The sequence below is a fragment of the Ascaphus truei genome, chromosome 5 (genome assembly GCF_040206685.1).
Source record: "Ascaphus truei isolate aAscTru1 chromosome 5, aAscTru1.hap1, whole genome shotgun sequence".
Taxonomy (NCBI): domain Eukaryota; kingdom Metazoa; phylum Chordata; class Amphibia; order Anura; family Ascaphidae; genus Ascaphus; species Ascaphus truei.
In genome coordinates this window covers 138,129,434-138,149,136 of record NC_134487.1, presented here as the reverse complement: position 1 = coordinate 138,149,136, position 19,703 = coordinate 138,129,434, and the positions used below count along the sequence as shown (strand labels likewise).

Sequence of the window (19,703 nt, the reverse complement as noted above, 5' to 3'; positions counted from 1 at the left end):
ATATATATATATTATATATATATATATATATATATATATATATATATTATATACAGTGTTCGACAAACCTATACATTTGCTCGCCCCGGGCGAGTGGATTTAACCCCCGGGCGAGTAAATATTGGCCCAAGCAGCACACGTTTGGTACTAGGTGGCGAGTAGATTTTTTTGTGTGGCGAGTAGATTTTTTGGTGATTTGTCAACCACTGATTATATATATATATATATATATATATATATATATATATATATATATATATATATATATATATATATATATATATATATATATATATATATATATATATATCACAAAACATGTACAGTAATGCACACTGGGTTTGTTGAGAAATAGTTAGAAGCTCACACCAAGACAAGAAAATAATTCAGCAGCATTTACAGGGATGAGTTATGAAGCAGATTACAAAGGTGGCCATCACAGTTATGTCCCCGAAACAAATACTTGACAAAGATTTATCCAGAATAGAACACGTTGAATGGTTTCACAATGAAGAATGTGATCAGGAAAGGGAAGCAAATAAAGCAAACACGTGACCTGGGATATCTCCCTTAAAGGGGCAGTACATCACAGCCTGTCAGGACAACTTTTTATTTATTTTTTTAAACTTCTTATTGGTGTAATTCATTGGAAAGATTCAGTCACCCGTGAAGTAACAATTTTGCTTATTTGTATGATGTTAAAAATGAATGTTTTTTTTTTCTTAGGGTCAGCTCAATTCAGACATGTCAGCTACTTTATGTTTATCTGGTTGACTAATGATGAAATCACAATTACTTTACAAACAACAAACAAAACAACAATTGACCTGTAGGTTTGTGGGTTGACACACAGTCATATCCCCAGAATACATTAGATAAAGATTGTAAAAAGCGTAGGAGGGACTGACACTTTAAACCGTGCTGACATGAGGTTTTATTTAGACTTCCTCCACAGGATAGCTGGAGGGTGTGCTGCTCCGAACTGGCTGCTCAGTGCTCAGTGTTCTTTCCTTTGTTCCATGCAGCAATCTCACTCACAATAGGACAAAGCCAGGTTATTATGTATCCCAGCTGGAATCTGAGGCACACAGAGAGGACATGGCTGTGCCCGAAACTACAGGAAGGTGACGATTGTTTTAAATTGTAGTCTCCAACTTTACATATCAGCTCCACGTGACCTTGTCCAAGTCACTTTATCTCCCTGTGCCTCCGACACCAATAAATAGACTGTAAACTTTATAGGGTAGGGACTTGTGTCTGCCAAAAATTCTATGTGAAGCGCTGTGTACACTGTCAGTGCTATACAAGAAAACTTATTATTATTATATCACAAAATCACTCCATGGCCCAAAGTTACTGAACGTGCTAAGACTTAGTTCCCCTTATTCTAGGGAATGGGATTTATTGTAATGTGTGCTATGGTTTAGCATAGTCTCCATTGTATTGTGCTGTAAAATACCTATGTATTTGACCATTTCAAATGCTCTTATACTAGCCCGTTGTTCACTGCTGATGGGGCAAGTGCTTTCTGTGATCTCTATGGGACGGCTCCTTTATTTCTCAAGTTACTTTACTTTAATTTGCCTGGTTTGACCAGCTAATAATACAGGTAGTACTCGCCTAACTAACTTGCAATCAGCAGTGTGATCCATGATCCAGGCTGGTCTTTATAGAGCTTATTCTATTACCTCATCGTACACTTTCCTTCTTTCAGGCTCCGCTGAGAAAGCCGCCTTTTAAATGAGGCATTTTTATATCATGAAAATATCAAATAAATAACGCTGCCCCTCAACAAATGTGCTCTGTATTCTGTGTCATGGACTGACCTGTCTATTGCACTTATATTTATTGCTGCCTTTTCTGCATGTCTCCCATCGTACCATTAAAGTAGTAATACAGTACTACATTCTCTTATTTATTTTTCTTATTGGTATATGCAAAGCATGTGGCAATGTATAATTCTACATTCTTACCTAAGCTGGCAATCGTTTGGTGCTCCTGTTATAAATCTGTAAAAATCCTGATTGTGTGCCTAATGAAATGGCCGCCTTCTAGCTCTGTGCTGCAATCTGTGAAATGCTGCAGCTGATATGTAACATTATATTACTAAGTGTAACACATTATTGTTACAGCTTTCAGAGTAATACAGTCTGCTAATTGAACACAGCAACAGATCTGTTTGTGATACTTTGTTGCCAAAAGTCGAGCTCAAAAAGATGCATGTCAGAGCCTGTTTCAAAAGGGGAAGTGGATATGACTTTCTAAATGGTTGCTGTATCAACCAAATAATGATCAGTACATTAAAGTACATTAAAATGGCATAAGAAGCCCCCTCCCCCCTCTCTCACTTCCCTCCCCCTCTCTCACTCCCCTCCCCCCCCCCCCCCTCTCTCTCACTCTCTGCTGGAGGGAGGCCCTCCCAGGCATCCAATACCAGAAGTTAGGCCTGACTTCCAGCAGGGCCTAACTCCTGGAGTTGGCCAGACGAACACTGCTGGGCATGGGACACATGCCCCTGCACTCTCGACCTGTCAGCAGTCCTGTGCATAGGTGCTTGTTGTGATGAAAAGCAGATGCACCTGATATAATTTTTATTTTAATTCATTGTTTATTCTCTTACTGATCTCACACTGATACATTGGCTGGACTTTGGACTGTTCAGTTTACTCTTGTGCTCTCTGCTGGTTGCTTTAGGAATTGCATTCCTTATCAGGTAATTAAAGGTGCAGCTCCATGTAGCCAGCCAAAAAACAACCTTTTGTAAACATTAAAAAATTTTTAAAATTGGCTTCCTTAAACTGACCGAACAATGCTAAAAGCAAATATGTGTCTTTGTTTTTTTCTCTGGAAATTGATTGTAAATTGCATTTTTTGGAGCCTCTGAATGGGGGAGTTTTGGTGAGTCAAGTGTTGTATTTAGCATTAGCCAATCTCGCCCTTACCAGAGAGCCAATAAAGATAAGGTGAGTCATACTAAAGGGAATTCCCTGGGGGATTTCCTGGAAATCATACCACTCCCAAGTCTCAAATCACATGTCTACAAACTAACTTTAAAAACAAAATAATAGGGAGGAGGGTGCGACAGCTATTTTGATCCCAGGGATCCGTGTTAGTGGCGCTTGACCGGAGGAGATCACTTTATCCAGGGGGATCAGGCCCTCTACGGGACTGAGAGACATCTGCGAGTGGGGGTGGTGCGGGGGCGTTCTTCTGAGCTCTAATACAGTTGGACCCTGTCGAAAAATGGTCGCCAGTGACTGGTATGCAGAGGAAAGCGTGGGGACGGCGAAGAAAATGGTGTGGCTTTCTTGCCTGCACTCCTACTCACAGCACTGCCTCCCATTCGCCAATCAAGACTGTCAGCAGGTCACGGCATGTCACGTGGGTCTGTAGGGGAAACAGCGGCTGTTCGGAGCAGCTCCAGTGAGGAGGAAGCAAGGGGAGACAGCCTAACAGTTAAACGCACACAGCTCTGCCTCTCATCATCTTTCCCCAGGACCTGGTGCCTGCCTAGCCTTGGCAGGGCTAAGGGAGATTAAAGGGTCCATCAAAACCACTCTGTGCCTCCAAGTTGAACAAAACACACAAAATCACAACACACTGGTGCACACAGTTATTAACAAGCAAATACAATAATAATAAAGGTCAAGATGGATATGTGCATAAATCAACTTAAAAAACTAAAAGACTAAAATGATCAAGGACTTCCGATGACGTCACCGAGGATGGCTGGAGACCCTCACACACCAAACGCATAAAAAAGGCATTTCCATACCAAATCAATTAAACATTCTGGGCTCTACTGACCCTCAGAGCAGCTGAGCATGGACGGAAAGCTAAAAAAAAAACGCAGTCGCGGGATGTCTCCCGCTACTTTAGTGGAGCACAACTGACCGCCGGGTCCGGAAGCGAATCCCAAGATGGCGCGGCCACACGTGCGCCTCCCGATAGAGAAAAGGAGCAGATGCCCGCGAGCACAGGGGGGAACGAATTCACAAAACAATACATGGAAGATCTGTTCCTTAAAATGCGCCTATCTTTCAAGAAGATTTGAAAAAGGCTGTTAGTGGGCTCAAGCTTGAAATAGACACCCTAACTCAAAGAACGACAGACCTAGAAACCAAAATGCACGAGGCCCTCCAACTACAAGCTGCAGCCAGCGATGAGATAATTCAGCTAGGGCATGAAGTGAACTACCTAAAAGATGGTCTAGAAGATCAAGAAAACAGAGATAGAAGGTAGAACGTGAGAGTCAGAAATATCCCTTAGGCCATCACACCCAAAAATCTTCGCCCATACCTCGCCAATCTTGTCCCAGGCCTTTAGGATAGGGAGATGGACATCGACCACGCTCACCGAGCCCTGGGCCATAGGTGTGAAGATCCTAAGAGAAGAAGGGATGTCATAGTAAGGCTACACCACTACTCAAGTAAGGACAAAAGGATGTCAGCCTTCAAGGAAAAATGCGATATTCCATTTGAGAATGTCCCTACAAATTTTCAACGACCTATTGAGAGTAACGATAGCCAGAAGGCGTGAGCTCAGACCCCTAACTGTGCTCCTAAAAGACAAAGGCATTCGATACAGGTCGAGGTTCCCATTTTAGTTAATCATCATAAAAAACGGAAAGCAATTATCCATCAAATACCCAGAAGAAATCAACCTGTTCCTCAGATCCCTGGGTATTTCAGCCCGATTACCAGCAAGAACCCTCAAGGACCCATCGTATCAACCACAACACAGGTCCCCCACGGGCCTCAGAAAGACTGGCGAGCCAAAAATCCTCAAGGGTGGGTGAGAAAAGATCCAGAGCTCCATTTGCTGCGAGGCGTTCCCTGCCTGTCTGTCGATGTCGTCTAGAGGCCTGTGGCAGGACGGCCTGTAGGCCAGGTCAGTCAATAGTCCACACGTGGAGTTTCAGGTTTAAGTTTAAGTGGTTTTATTTCTCCACAATAGAACGTAACATTTGGGCACACCGTACCTTTAAGGCAACACAAAATATAGCAGCAAAATAAATCCTGCTCCACATTGGGAGAGCTTACTAACACTGCAAGCCTATCTATCAGGCTGGCTGGCTAATCCATAACCAAACCGTAAGTATATATCAAACAGTCAGAAAAATAATGTGAACAGTTCTTACTGTGACTTTAGAGCTGTAGTTGTGCATCTGCTGCATAGCAGCTTGTCTAGGATAGTTTCTGAGAGAGACACCTGATTACCAGTAATGACTTCCTTATATGTCATGCTGGTTGTCAGGTGTGTTGGCTCCCTTCTGATTACTCAACCCTTCCTCTTGGGTTAACCCTCTGAGTGCTGGATGAAGCACCCAGACATATGTCTCCCAGGCATAATGGTTAGTGGCTGACTTCACCCTGTCACAAGCCCCCACCAGATAACCCCTACCTGCACATAGCCTATTGCCTCGTTCACGCTACCCTACCCTCGAGGCCCATCGAACTCAGAGCCTCGTGTCACATACCTGACCTTGTGGGCCCCCGCCGGGCCCATTGGGGGGTGTTTTCGTTCGGCTATCCCCGACTCCTGCCCTGCATGGAGGTCGGAATTGGAGTGGAGTCAGAATGGATTCGGGCCCGTAGAACAACACAGCAACTGGCCTCCCCAGATGTCCGGCGGACTTCTGCACCCGAGGAGACAGGGGGAAGAATGAGCGGGATCACCCGCCTTACCTGGGGGTTGTACAGAAGCAAGAGGAATTGATTGGGCCGACAAGCACACATACAGGCCCCTTGGGGAGCCCCATGATTTACTAGCGGCTGATCTAGGCCCCGCCCATCACCCTGGCGACGGCGGAGGAGGCCGACCCCACGGTCTCTGTGGGGAGAAGGGCTTGGGATGGGTGTTTTTCCTTTATTGGGGTGGGAGGGGGGAGGAGGAGAAGGAGGGAGGGGAGGAGGGAGTTGGAGGGGTCATTCATGACCGTGAAGGCTTATCTCTGGAATACATGCAGACTTTAAGCAAGCGGCTTGACCCGTCATGAGATTGGCCCTGATCTGTCAACCGCTGGTTCGTCTGGTTAGTTAGATAAGTAAGCGATTGATTAGATGAGGTACTGTTGAATCAGAGAAGACTAGATGTCGGGCATAGAAGAACGCCAGGGGCAGACCTTGCGAAAACGCCTAATTGGTAGCAATTAAGTTTCCTCTGAGCCCACCCCCTCCCGTCAGAATCAGCTCGCGTCTGACTACGAACAGAACAAATTATAAGGCAAATATGCTTTCCTTTTTGTTTTTGTTTAGATATGTGTTTCTGCGAACATGAGCTTTGAATTGTATTGTGTTCAGTTAAAACACTAGTTATAAAGCTAGAAGTAAGTTAAGATCTGCATCTCTGATGTAAAAGAAATGCTCTGGACCATATGCAAGCAGATCGGGATGCGTCCACTGAAATAGAGCACCTCCCCCTCCCTCTCCCCCTGTCCACCCCCTCACCATCTCCCCCGTCCCCACCCCTCTCTCTCCCTCCTTTCTCCCCCCCCCCCTGCTGCCCATCAGAACCAATTGACGTATGATTGCAAAAAGAACAGGTTGTGGGGCAAGGGTGCTGTCTCCCTTGATGGGATATACTTCTATGCAAACAGCTTTAGATAGGGTTTCGTTCAGGTATGAAGCTAAAAGTAAGTCACAAATTGTATATCTATAAGTAAAAGAAACGCTTTAGATCGGGTGCAAATAAACCGGGATAAACCCGTAGAAATAGAGCCCCACCCTCCCCACTCCCCCTCTTCCCCTCCTTCCTCCCCTCCCTCCTCCCCCCCTCACTGCCCTCCCTTCCACCCTTCCTTCCTTTCCACCCCCCTCCCTTCTCCCACCTCCACTCTTCAGTACAAGGTACCGATTCAAATAGAACTAGCCTAACTAAAGTGATTTGTCCATGCTGTTGGACTCAGGCCCTACCTACGTCAGCCAGGTACAGATAATAATCTCACTCTTAAATCTAGCTTGTTCACAAGTTTCATGGGAAGGATGTTGATCCAGGGATTAATCCGATTGCCAATTCTTGGAGTCAGGAAGGAATTAATTTTTCCCCTTAATGGGGTTTTTTGTTTGCCTTCCTCTGGATCAATAAGTAAGTATAGATATAGAATAAAGTATCTGTTGTCTAAATTTAGCATAGGTTGAACTTGATGGACGTACGTCTTTTTTCAACCTCATCTACTATGTAACTATGTAACTATGTAAGTTATCTTAAATGTTATGGATATGTTAATTGGAAATTGTCTATGTTGTTAACTGAGGGTCTCCATACCCTCGCCACCGTTGTCCACAAATCCTTGGGACCGGGGTGGTCTCTCCAGGGCATAAGGCCCGCCCTTCCAGTCGCCATAAATGACTTGTGCTACTATTTAAGGGCAAATGTTCAGCCCTTCCTTTTTTGGTTGTTTTTCTTCCCTACTGTGTCCACCCTAACGCCCCCCCCCCCCCCCCCCCCCCCTCATTTCCAGCTCCAGCTAATGTTCCAGCTTTCCTGCCCGGTCCCCCTCCCCGTCCAGCAGGTCCCTAACGGGAGCTACAATAGCACCCATGTGCCAGCTTACCTCAAAAAAACTAACTATAAATAACGGCTCCTGCATTGGGAAAGTAGGTGGTTTACAATTTCATCTTACAATCTTAGATCATGGCTAGCCCAGCCTCCATCAAACTAGTCTCTCTCAATGTAAAAGGTCTACTATCCAACAGGAAAAGGAGACTTGCCCTCCAAAAATGTAAAAGAGCAGAGGGAGATATTTTGTTTCTCCAGGAGACCCATTTCAATGTCCAGGAACCTCCCCCCCTCCACCCTCCCCCCAACACATTCAGGGGCACCTTTCCACAAGCATTCTACTCCTCATTTAACAGCAAAAAAAGAGGAGCGATCTTAAATAAACAAGGTATCTCGTTTAGCACCGAGAAAATGATCATAGACCCGAAAGGCAGATTTCTTTTATAGTTTATGGCTCCCTCGCAGGCACAGCAGTTATGCTAGTCAATTTATACGCACCAAATGAAAATCAAACTGAGTTTGTGAGGAAAGTCTTGGAAGCAATAGAAGCACAATATCTAACATCTGTGATAGTTGGAGGTGATATGAATATGGTACTAACACCTGAAGCAGACAAATCAACCACCCCGGGCCAAACACATTCAGTTCATGTTAAAAAATATGCTAAAAGGTTCAGGGATTTACTGGTAGAATTTTCCCTGACAGACATATAGAGGGCACAGCATCAGGGCGAAAGAGACTACACCCTCTATTCCCCCCTCACCAAACGTACTCAAGAATTTATTATTTTTTAGTCACAAAAAACATTCCCCATTCATCTCTCAGATCTGATATAGGCTCAATTACCTGGTCAGACCATGCCCCAATTGACCCAACTGTTACCCTCCCCTTTTTCCAAAGCAATTAATTTAGCTGGAAATTAAATGGCTCTGTCCTACACTATCCCAAAATTGAAAACAAAATTGAACTATAATTAAACAAATATTTTGTCTTGAATAAGGGGTCTGTCTCGACACCTGCGATGCTTTGGGAAGCCCATAAGGCAACAATTAGAGGGGATTTCATTTCCATAGCCTCCCACAACAAAAAAAGCAAACTGAAAGCATATAAAGAAATAACAGATAAAATAACAAATTTGGAACAACAACAACATAAAAACATTTATATAAATCTTTCGCTGCCGCCAGGCTGACATTAAGACAGGTTCAATTAGAAGACACTGAGAGAGCCCTGAAATGGACCAACCAGCAATTACAATAAAGGAAACAAGACGGATAGACTTTTAGCTAACAGGCTTAGAGGGGTAAGAGTCAGGTCACAAATCTCCACAATTCGATGTAAGAACGGTAGAATCTAACATAATGATAGAGAAATTGCTCATGAGTTTACCAAATTTTATACGAAACTATACAATTTGAACCCTCCAGAGAATAAGCTTTCTAACACTGAAGTGATCTCAAAATACCTTGAAAAATGCAATCTACCCCAGTTGACTAAAACTGAATCAGAAACTTTAAATGGAAGAATCACCCAGATTTGAATTAGCAGATGCAGTCAAATCACTAAAGGCAGCAAAATCCGCAAGTCCTGGCAGACTTTCAAATATATACAACTCAACCCCCTTATAACGCTGTGCTTGGGGTCCAAAGAATCACATCGCGCTATAAGCGGATCGCGTTAGAAATAATGTACAATTGTATGCATTGTACAATAAAGTATTTAATATACCAATAATAATGTTGTAAAGTATTCATAAATATGAAAATTGGGAGCCACGCCTGTATCGCATTGTAATGGATCGCGTTATAACGGGGTTGAACTGTATTATAAAAAAATTCTAGCAATTCACTCCCCTTTTATGCTTAAACTGTTTAACTCCTTTCTAGAGAGTGAACCGATTCCAGCCTCAATGGCCGCTGCAAATTTAGCTATAATACACAAAGAGGGCCGAGACCCACTTCAATGTGGCAGCTACCGCCCGATCTCGTCACTTAATACGGATCTCAAAATCTACAGTAAGATTCTCGTGAACAGGCTAAACCCCATATTACGGAGATTGATCCATATAGATCAGGTGGGATTTATTTTGGGCAGACAGGCCTCAGACAACACCCGGATAATAATTGATATTATAGAGCATGTGCATCTCACCGGGACAAAGGCTACCCTCTTGAGCCTAGATGCCGAAAAAGCATTCGACAGGATAGACAGAACAATGCAAGGATTTGGATTCGGGGGTCCTTTCCTTGAGGGCATCAGAGCATTGTATCAGAATCCAACAGCCTTGGTCAAACTTCCGGGAAACAACCTGGACTCAATCCAAATTAAAAACGACACGTTTTTGCCCTGTCAATCGAACCTTTAGCCTCAAATATCAGAAGTGATCCAAATATTCAGGGAGTTAGCATAGGTAACGAAAGAAATGATAGGGCGCTCTCTCTTAAAAGTGGTAAAAATATAAAATATAAAATACAGTACAAAACGGATACGATATTACCGTTGTAGAGGACCCCTACATGCACTCCAATGCTGGTGCATTACGACGGGATCCAATATCTGCTGCTCAACCCCAGGGGTCTTTCCGGAATCCCCGTGGATAAAAGAGACAAAAGGAGAATGAGGGGGAGTGCAAATGCACAGATGGACAGATGATAGTGGCCGTGTAAGTAGCACCTTTGTTTTATATACCACCATCTTTACCCACACCATCAAGTAAGTGCATTGACTGTGGCTTCATTAGCCCTTGTGCATTTATCTGTGTATTTAAGGGTTTTTCCTTTTCTATAAGCTCTAGTTGAACAAAACAAAATTGACCAGAATCAGCTAAGAGAACTCTGCGAGACTACCGTCTGGCCCGGGTGGTGGACTGGGTAGATAAGGGTTACTATCCTTGTCTCCCCTCCTCCCCCTGCTTGTCCCCCTCCCACCTGCCATGTTGGTTTTTACTTCATTTTTTGTTGTTGTTGTTGTTGTCTGTAACCCCAAGTACAACTGTTATTCAAAAGCTATGTAATACTCTGCATTAGTCGAGATAAATGCTTGTTGGACTCATGGCTATGTGTCACTCAGTAATTGGAACTTTTTGATTTATATCTACATTTATGTTATTCTGTTCTGGTTTCAATGCGTGGACACTGTTAGCCGAATTTTGCCACCTGACTGCAGATGTATTTTGTCAATATTCATATGCTGAAAAAATCAATAAAAATGTTTGAAACAAAAAAATAATAATGTACAAAAACCTTACAGGTGTCAGATTTAACAAATTCATCAATCACCCATATGTAACCCCTTAAACATGTCAGTACTGTTGGTACACTTTGGTCCTAAGAGGGATTACCTCTTTAAGTTTTTATGTCTGAGACATATTTTCTTAGCATGAGTCTCCACACTAGAATACATTATTAAACATTAAACTGTGATAATGCTGCTCAGGGGACTATAACACAGAAATGTTCAATAAATCCAGTGGGCATTTCCGTGTGATAGGGCCACAATATGCACTATTGTAGTGTAACGGTGTTTCCCCCCCCCCCCCCCAATCTCACATTGGCCCCTTACGTGAGGAAACTGACCCATGTTACATGTAATATAGTGTGGTGCACCTGCTGGCTTACAGGACTCCTGAGTCTCCCGCTTGATGGTATGGGGAAGGTCAAGACAGGCTTCTGGGGACATACCCAGTACGTACTCACGGTGACAGCGCCTCCATCTATTGCAGGCCCCAGGATATGGGGTGGAATCCCTGTAATAAAACGTCCCCCTCAGGGATGAGAGATTCCAGTCTCAAAACTGTTTCTTATAATCAGAAACACTTTATTGCACCAACAGCATACACTGGAGCAGCATACACAGCAGTACAGGAACACAGTAACACAGGAGTTCTCCTGCAGGATGGACCTGGCCTTACACTCCCAGTCAGGGCCATGGAAGCAGGCCTAGCTCTTCCACTACCCCCTATCAGAGTAGTGGGAACAGTCTACCCGTCTCTCCCCTAAGGGAGGGCCCACAGATTGGCAGAGCCCTGCACAACTGGGTTTGGTGACTGAGCTCCTCTCAAGGTAGGAGCAACTGATCTAAATCAGGAAGTGAAGTTCAAGGGAACTAGTCCCAAAATCAGGGCTCAGTCACAACCATGACATGTATAAATATATAATCCATAGATAGAAATCAGACATGTAGGAGCTGAGCTATAATCAAAGCTACGTGAGACTTAATGAACACCTGTATATCTTTAACTCCTGTCAATATGTAAATAAAGCAGTACATAAGTATCTCCGAGGTGGTGACAGACCTATATATATATCATAATGGTCATGACTACCCTCTCATTGAAACAACCTGCATAGGTAACATGACACATTGGAGTAAACAGGTAAGTACTCACTAATGTAGCAGCTCATCCTTGGGTGGTGCGTGCATCACGCCAGCATAGCAGGTAAGGTAGATGTCCCATAGGAACCAAAACACGGAGCACAGCAGTGTCAGAGAACTGCTGTGCTCCGTGTTTTGGACCCTATGGGACATCTACCTTAAATCAGGAAGTGTTTCTCCCTAAATCACATTCAGCAAGAGCCCGCCCCTGTCCCTTATTGGACACAAACAGAACTGCACTGCCTCATCTGACTCAGAGAGCTGCAGTGAGTGGGGAGAACCCATGATTACTCCTGGCAAACTTACCCTTACTAAGTATTACTGCCAGGAGGAGAAAGAACTATAGCCCCAAAACTACCCAGGGCTACAGTAGTTTAATGAATAAACCCCCCCTCTTAGGCCCTCTGTTAAATGTGTTGAGAAGCTGAGTAGTGCACAGTTAACAGTGCGCTAACTTCCTTCCACAGTGCTGCATGTAAATGCAGTGAGGCACAGGCACGTCAGTGTTTGCTGAACAGTACTGTATTTATTAGATATTTTATCATTGGCACCTCTCCTTGCATAGGGCCAGAAATAAAATAAAACAAATATTTTTGTGCAAAATTGCTTTTGCTTACGGCGTAAATACATCATATTGGTTCATTTTATTGTAATGAACCAAAATGATGTGATGATGAATCCTGGAGGATGTATGGTTCATCTTTTAACCCCATGGCTGCCAGATGGAACATGAATGCTCAATGCTTTGCAGGCCTCTTGTGTCTCTGAGTGGTTCTGCTTTTTAAAAACAAAGTGTCCAAAAACAGTATGAAATGTTCAAAAGTTAAAAAACCCATACATGAAATTAATACAGCTGCTAGGCACTTCCATAGCATAGATGGAATGCTATGTATTGTAAGGCCTGGGACCCGCTGCGCCCGGCGGCGCGGGCGGCTGCACGAGCTTTCCCCACCAGCAGGGGAATCCTCCCGAGCCGGTCCCGGTCCCCCCTCACGGCACAGCTCACGTCAACCGCTAGGGGATTCAAGAGAATTGTAATCCCTAGCGTCGACGCGTCACGTGGTGTGGCTGTGAGCCAATGAGGAGGGGAGGCTTCGGGAGGAGGGGAGGCTTCGGGGAGCGGGGAGGGAAAGCAGCGTGAGTGCCTGTCTGTGCCTGTGTGTGTGTATGTGTATGTGTGTGCCTGTCTGTGTTTGTGTATGTGTGTGCCTGTGTATGTGTTTGTGTATGCCTGCGTGTGTGTGTGTGTGTGTGCCTGTCTGTGTGTGTGTGTGAGTGCATGAGTGTCAGCGTGTGAGTTAGTCTCCTGCTGCAGCCAGATACAGTGTCCCTCTCCCAGTGCTGTCTGAACAAGCCCAGCCGATCACACACCTAGGGCAGCCCGCAGCAGCTCCCTGCTGCAGCCCGAGCCAGTGGAGGGGGGGGTAGCGGGTCCCTCCGCTTAAACCACGCCCCCTCCCTCCTACTCCAGCCCCGGCTCCCGCTCCCTACAGACCGCATATCGCGGTCTGTGTCTGTCAGCGCCCCGCCTGTCTGCAGTGCTGGCGCACTGACGAAGGGAGCGGGGCCTTAGCCTAAGTCTCCTCCTGCTCTGACCTGGAAAAAGCCTGTATTTTCCTCCACAGGTTCTCAGAATTAGCCTGGAAACCATTTTACTTTATCCCACCTAGAACCAAAGTAAGCCAATTGCATCAATATAGGTGACTGACACCTTTTTATCACATAATTTTAAAAATCAGACAAGTATAAGCAGCTGTATTTGCTTTTCCAATTTTTAATGTTCCCAAGTGTTTAGGGATTTTTTTTGTTGTTTGTTTACTTTTAACTCAATAATTTTATGATTATACGTTTTGTGAACTGATGTATAGATAGATGAATTATTCATGCACACATTTTTTTTGTTGTTGTTTTGTTTAAATGAATTACGCTGATATCATTATCCCAAAAAAATTATGGGGATGACCAAGAAGCATCTGATTATAAACGCATAGGATCTGAAGGAAATAGAAATATATTCATTTTTTACAGCAAACAATGACTGTAAGGGGTGACTGAATCTTTGTAAGTAAGCCAAGCACATACATAAGTTCTCCGTTTTGTTTTGCCAGCGAATTGGCATTTTTAATGTATAATGAGATTAAAGAACTAATTGGGAATGTTGCTGCCTCCTCGTTACACCCGTCCTCTGCTGCTTAGCTCTGCCTATATCTCTGTGTATTGATTTCTGTTTTGGACTCGCAGACAGTTGCTGGCTATGCATTTGCCGCCCGTGGCAGCTACGAGGTTACCGTTAACGTGGGAGAGCCGGTGACAGTACTGGAGCCACATGACAAGAAGGGGAGCGCTGAGTGGAGCCTGGTGGAGGTGAACGGCCAGAGAGGTTACATGCCTTCTAATTTCCTGGTGAGGGTGCCCATGCAGGACACCAGCAGCTGGGCTCTCGCAAGCAATTATAAGTAGCTGATGCAAATGATAAATGTGGAGTCCTGGGTGAACAACAGAAATCCTGAGGATGCGCAGCTGATTCCATGCAGTGCGAATGACTCGCATGGTGCAAATAGCTATAAACTGTACAATTGAGCCTAGAATGCTATGTGTACACAGCTGAGTCCATGCAGTGACTCCTGGCTAATACAACGGACTTATGCAATGTAATCAGCTACCCCAAGCAGCTATATACAAGAGACTATATATATATATATATATATATATAATCAAAAAATAAATAGATGATACCGTTCTGTGGCTAACGAAATGCTTTTATTTGTGCGAGCTTTCAAGATACGCTGATCTCTTCTTCCGGCGATGTTACAATGAATGAAGCAAGGAAGAAGAGATCAGTGTATCTCGAAAGCTCGCACAAATAAAAGCATTTCGTTAGCCACAGAACGGTATCATCTATTTATTTTTTGATTATTGAAGCTCGGCTAACACGGTACTGATACCTCTACATATATATATATATATATACACACACACAAAAAGAAGAAGTAAAAGCGCTACATCAAGATACAAATGTGAAGAATGATTAATATAGATGTGTTAAGCAGTGAATGTGAAATGTGAAAATATAAACGATTATGATGTCCACATCCAAAAAACAAGAAAGTGCTAATAATACCAATATATATCAGCAATGAATTTAGAAATATGATAATAAGAGAAATTTGCAGCCTCTAACATGGACAAAATCAAATGCAAAATAGAATGTGAACAAAAAGAAAGAAAACAGAGACACTTTTCTCTAATTATTTTTGAGGCTACTGCCTATTGGACATAAGCATATATTTAAAGCAGTGATAATAATATTATTCACAACAGGTAAAATAACCATAAAATATATGATCTGTTTCAACTCTACCCTCTCCCAGACAAAACAAACACTCACAAATCTAAGGCTGCGCTTATAGTGACGATGACGCGATGTCGCCCGAAAACAAAACAGTTGACTCCGTTGCCAGCGCTTATAGTAAGCACGACGGTGATGGAGCGACCTCGCGTATGGAAAATTGGTAGCGGGTTAAATTTGATTTTTCAGACGCTGTCGCCAGATGTGACACCCTCTGAACCAATCAATCACCCTGTCGCCAGCAACATAGCTGGAAGTTAAAGTATAACTTTCGCTACTGGCAACGGCGACAGCCTGTCGCGTTGCCGTTGCTTGCACTATAAGCGCGGCCTAACACACACCACCTCTTCTCTGACTTTGACTCTCTACTCAGATCACAATCTGTTACTTGTTATTCTTCCTCCATTTCACCTCACGACTTTGTTACCTATTTCAAGTCAGATGTTGATCCAGGGACAAATCTGATTTCCATTATTTGGAGTCAGGAAATAATTACATTTTCCTTCTCTGAGATATCATCTGTCGTCTAAATTTAGCATAGGTTGAACTTGATGGATATGTCTTTTTTTCAACCTCATCTACTATGTAACTATGTAAACTAAAGTTAGCTGCAAGTATTCCAGTGCTACATGCAAAGAACAATTGTAGCAGGGGACAAATAATAAACAGGGGGCAAATAGTGCAAAGGAAATACAAGACAAACAAACAAGAAGGTACCTGTGATTTGCAGAACTAGGAGTCTGAATAAAAAGGAACAGGGAAAGACACAGCGCTGACTCCTCTGTGCACCTCTATAGGTCTAGAAGGAGTACTGTGAGGGGAGGATTATGACACCATCCTTGACTCTTTTTCCTCCATCACAGACGAGGTCGTGTCACTGCTGATTTCTTCTCCCCCCTCTACCACTTGCCCTCTTGACCCATTCCCTCCCATCTCCTCAAACCACTTGCTCCTACTCTACTCACACATATTTTCAACTCCTCACTCCACTATGGTACCTTTCCCACCTCCTTCAAGCACGCAACAGTTATACCTTTACTCAAAAACAGCAAGCTTGACCATACCTGTCTCTCTAACTATCAACCCGTCTCCCTCCTGCCTTTTGCCCCTAAACTCCTTGAATGCCTTGTTCCATTTTCTTACCTCCTATTCTCTCCTAGATCTAATCTGGCTTCCGCACTGCTCTCTTCACAGAAGCAGCCTTCAGTGTCTCATTTGCTAACACCTCCTCTATTGATCTCTCTGTGGGTATACCCATGGGGTCTGTCCTGCTATCACTTTTCTCTTTAAACACTCTCTCTAGGTGACATAATAACATCTCTTGGTTTCAAATATCATCTCTATGTTGATGACACATAAATTTACTTTTCAACCCCTGACCTTAAACCCGCTGTACAGACCAAAGTTTCTGAATGTCTATCCGCTATATCATCCTAAATGGCCCTTCGCCGACTCAAACTTTAACATGTGAAAGACAGAGCTCCTCATACTTCCTCCCAAGCTTGGCCCTACTGCCCTTTTCTAGATTACTCTTGGTAGCTCTATCATACACAGAGTATCACAAGCACGCTATCTAGGTGTCACATTTAAGTCCTCCCTCACATTCACAATGTAGATAAAACCTGTCGGTTTTCCTCCATAGCATCGCAAAGATATTCCTTTTCCTCTACTGCTGAAACTAACACAGGCACTCATTCTCTCCCGCCTCAACTATTATAACCATCTAATGTCCAGCCTTCCTGCCTATCTCCTGTCTCGTCTACAATCTATCCTAACTAATGCTATACACTCTTCTGTCCCTCATTACATTTCAGCTCTAGTGTCTCGCTATACACCTGCCCAACTCTTGCATTCTGCTCAAGGATGTCTTCTGTCTACTCCTTATGTATCTAAAGGCCTCTCACACCTAAAACTGATTTAGTCACTGCCCTACACCTACCCCTCAATATCCGACTGGCAGCCTCTCTCACCAATTTTAAGACCCATCTTAAAACACACCTCTTTAATATGGGCAGCTCCGTTGGCAGATACTATACTGTACATCTCATATACATTGCCCCTGACCCCTTGCAGATGCACTTACCAGAACACCCTCCTACTGTGTGTTAGTTCTTTTTAATTACCACAAAGATTGTAAGCTCTTTGGGGAATGGACTCCTTTTCCTAATGTCACTTTTATGTCTGAAGTGCTTATTCCCAGTATGTGTTATTTTGTTATGCCATGTGTATTACTGCGATGAAGTGCTATGTATATGGATGGCGCTATATAAATAAAGATATACATACATGCATACATATATATCATGTCAACAACTGTGCCATTCTATTGACTCCATGCATTGTAAATAGTTGAACTGTTGACATATATTGTAAATAAATTGTTGTCCCATGCAACTTTATACTACTGACTCATGCAAGTGAGAGCTTTCAGGAAGGAATTAAAAGTCTGAATGTGTGTGTACAGATGTCTGTTTCTTTTCTTGTTTATAAATATGTAATCCCTCTTACTTATAGACAACAGACTGATACCAGGTGAGGAGGTGGGGGCCTGATTTCTTTATTGCTCTCAATATGTCACCCGTGGCCTACGGTCAGATGGCAGGAAATAAGTTCACAGTGTGTGTGGTACAACTGGTTTTATGTAATTGCTGTACAATCTTCTAAATCTTGTGATCCTCAGCAAAAGCTCACTACACTCAGTATATACATATTATGTTAAGTATTTTATACAGTGGTGTGAAAAAGAAAGTACACCCTCTTTGAATTCTATTGTTTTACACATCAGGACATAATAACAATCATCTGTTCCTTAGCAGGTCTAAAAATTAGGTAAATAAAACCTCAGATGAACAACACGTGACATATTACACCGTGTCATGATTTATTTAACAAAAATAAAGCCAAAATAGAGAAGCCATGTGTGAAAAACTAAGTATACAGTACCTTATGATTCAATAGCTTGTAGGACCACCTTTAGCAGCAATAACTTGAAGTAATCATTTTCTGTATGACTTTATCAGTCTCTCACATTGTTGTGGAGGAATTTTGGCCCACTCTTCTTTACAACATTGCTTCATTTAATTGAGGTTTGTGGGCATTTATTTATGCACAGCTCTCTTAAGGTCCAGACACAGCATTTCAATCAGGTTAAGGTCTGGACTTTGACTGGGCCATTGAAACACCTTGATTCTTTTCTTTTTCAGCCATTCTGTTGTGGATTTGCTGGTGTGCTTGGGATCATTGTCCTGTTACATGTCCCAATTTCGGCCAAGCTTTAGCTGTCGGACAGATGGCCTCACATTTGACTCTAGAATACTTTGGTATACAGAGGAGTTCATGGTCGACTCAATGGCTGCAATGTTCCCATGTCCTGTGGCTGCAAAACAAGCCCAAATCATCACCCCTCCACCACCGTGTTTGACAGTTGGTGTGAGGTGTTTGTGCTGATATGCTGTGTTTGGCTTTCGCCAAACGTGGCGCTGTGCATTATGGCCAAGCATCTCCACTTTGGTCTCGTCTGTCCAAAGGACATTGTTCCAGAAGTCTTGTGGTTTTTTCAGATGCAACTTTGCAAACCTAAGCTGTGCTGCCATGTTCTTTTTAGAGAGAAGAGTCTTTCTCCTGGCAACCCTTCCAAACAAACCATACTTGTTCAGTCTTTTTCTAATTGTACTGTCATGAACTTTAACATTTAACATGCAAACTGAGCCCTGTAGAGTCTGAGATGTAACTCTTGCAGTCTTCCCTAGTGACAATATTATTGTTAACTGTTTATAGATATACCATTTTTCAATTATATATACATCCAAGTGTTGTGTCCCCTTACTTGCTCCACGCTTGTGTGGTATCTAACTTAGACATACAGACACAGGACCCTACCTCAGCACCATGCGTACAGTCTGAGGTACAATAAAAGTAGAGGGGTTACACTAGTTATGCATTGGGTTATTTGCTGCTGTCTCTGCGATTAACATCTGCTCTGCTGACCTGATTAGTAACTTCAACAGCTAGCATGTCTGATTACAAATAACATTTGTCTTCTGTGCCTCTCATGTGTTCATTGGGCTGTCTGGGCAGAACTTAAGTGGGATCAGGTGACTTCTTAGCCCTATATATTTAGAGACACACTGGTGAAACAGCACTGCTTGGGCAGCCCATCTTTAAAGTTAACTATTTTTAAGTGGAGTTTAACAGAGAGTTCAACAAAAGTGAAACAAGAAGTGGCCAACTTTACACCTACTGGTCCTGGATTTTGGAGTTGAACAGTGCTGGAAATAAGGATATTTTCCATCACAGACTCAAGACATAGCGCCCTTCACTCTGCTGCACCACCATTCATATATTCAATTTCTGACCTGTTGTACATTACCCTTATCCTAACTAAATTTCAGTTACCAGCACCCCACTTTTCTTTCTATAAGCCTTATGTTGCTAACTCCATTCATATTTCCCCATTTCTCCTCCCTTCTCCATTTCTCAG

At 43.2% G+C, this 19,703-nt stretch overlaps 1 protein-coding gene across 3 annotated transcripts in view; it reads left to right on the top strand.

Moving 5' to 3' along the window:
* ARHGEF37 (Rho guanine nucleotide exchange factor 37) overlaps positions 1–19,703 on the top strand; it is a 110,249-nt gene that overhangs the window by 85,703 nt on the left and 4,843 nt on the right. For 2 of the 3 annotated variants that reach the window (XM_075600944.1, XM_075600945.1), the window contains exon 15: positions 14,116–14,277. In XM_075600944.1, coding sequence (XP_075457059.1) covers positions 14,116–14,277 — 162 coding nt within the window. Of the gene's footprint in view, positions 1–1,025; positions 1,957–14,115; positions 14,278–19,703 lie in introns of those variants that run through there. The other variant, XM_075600946.1, reaches the window with a different exon arrangement.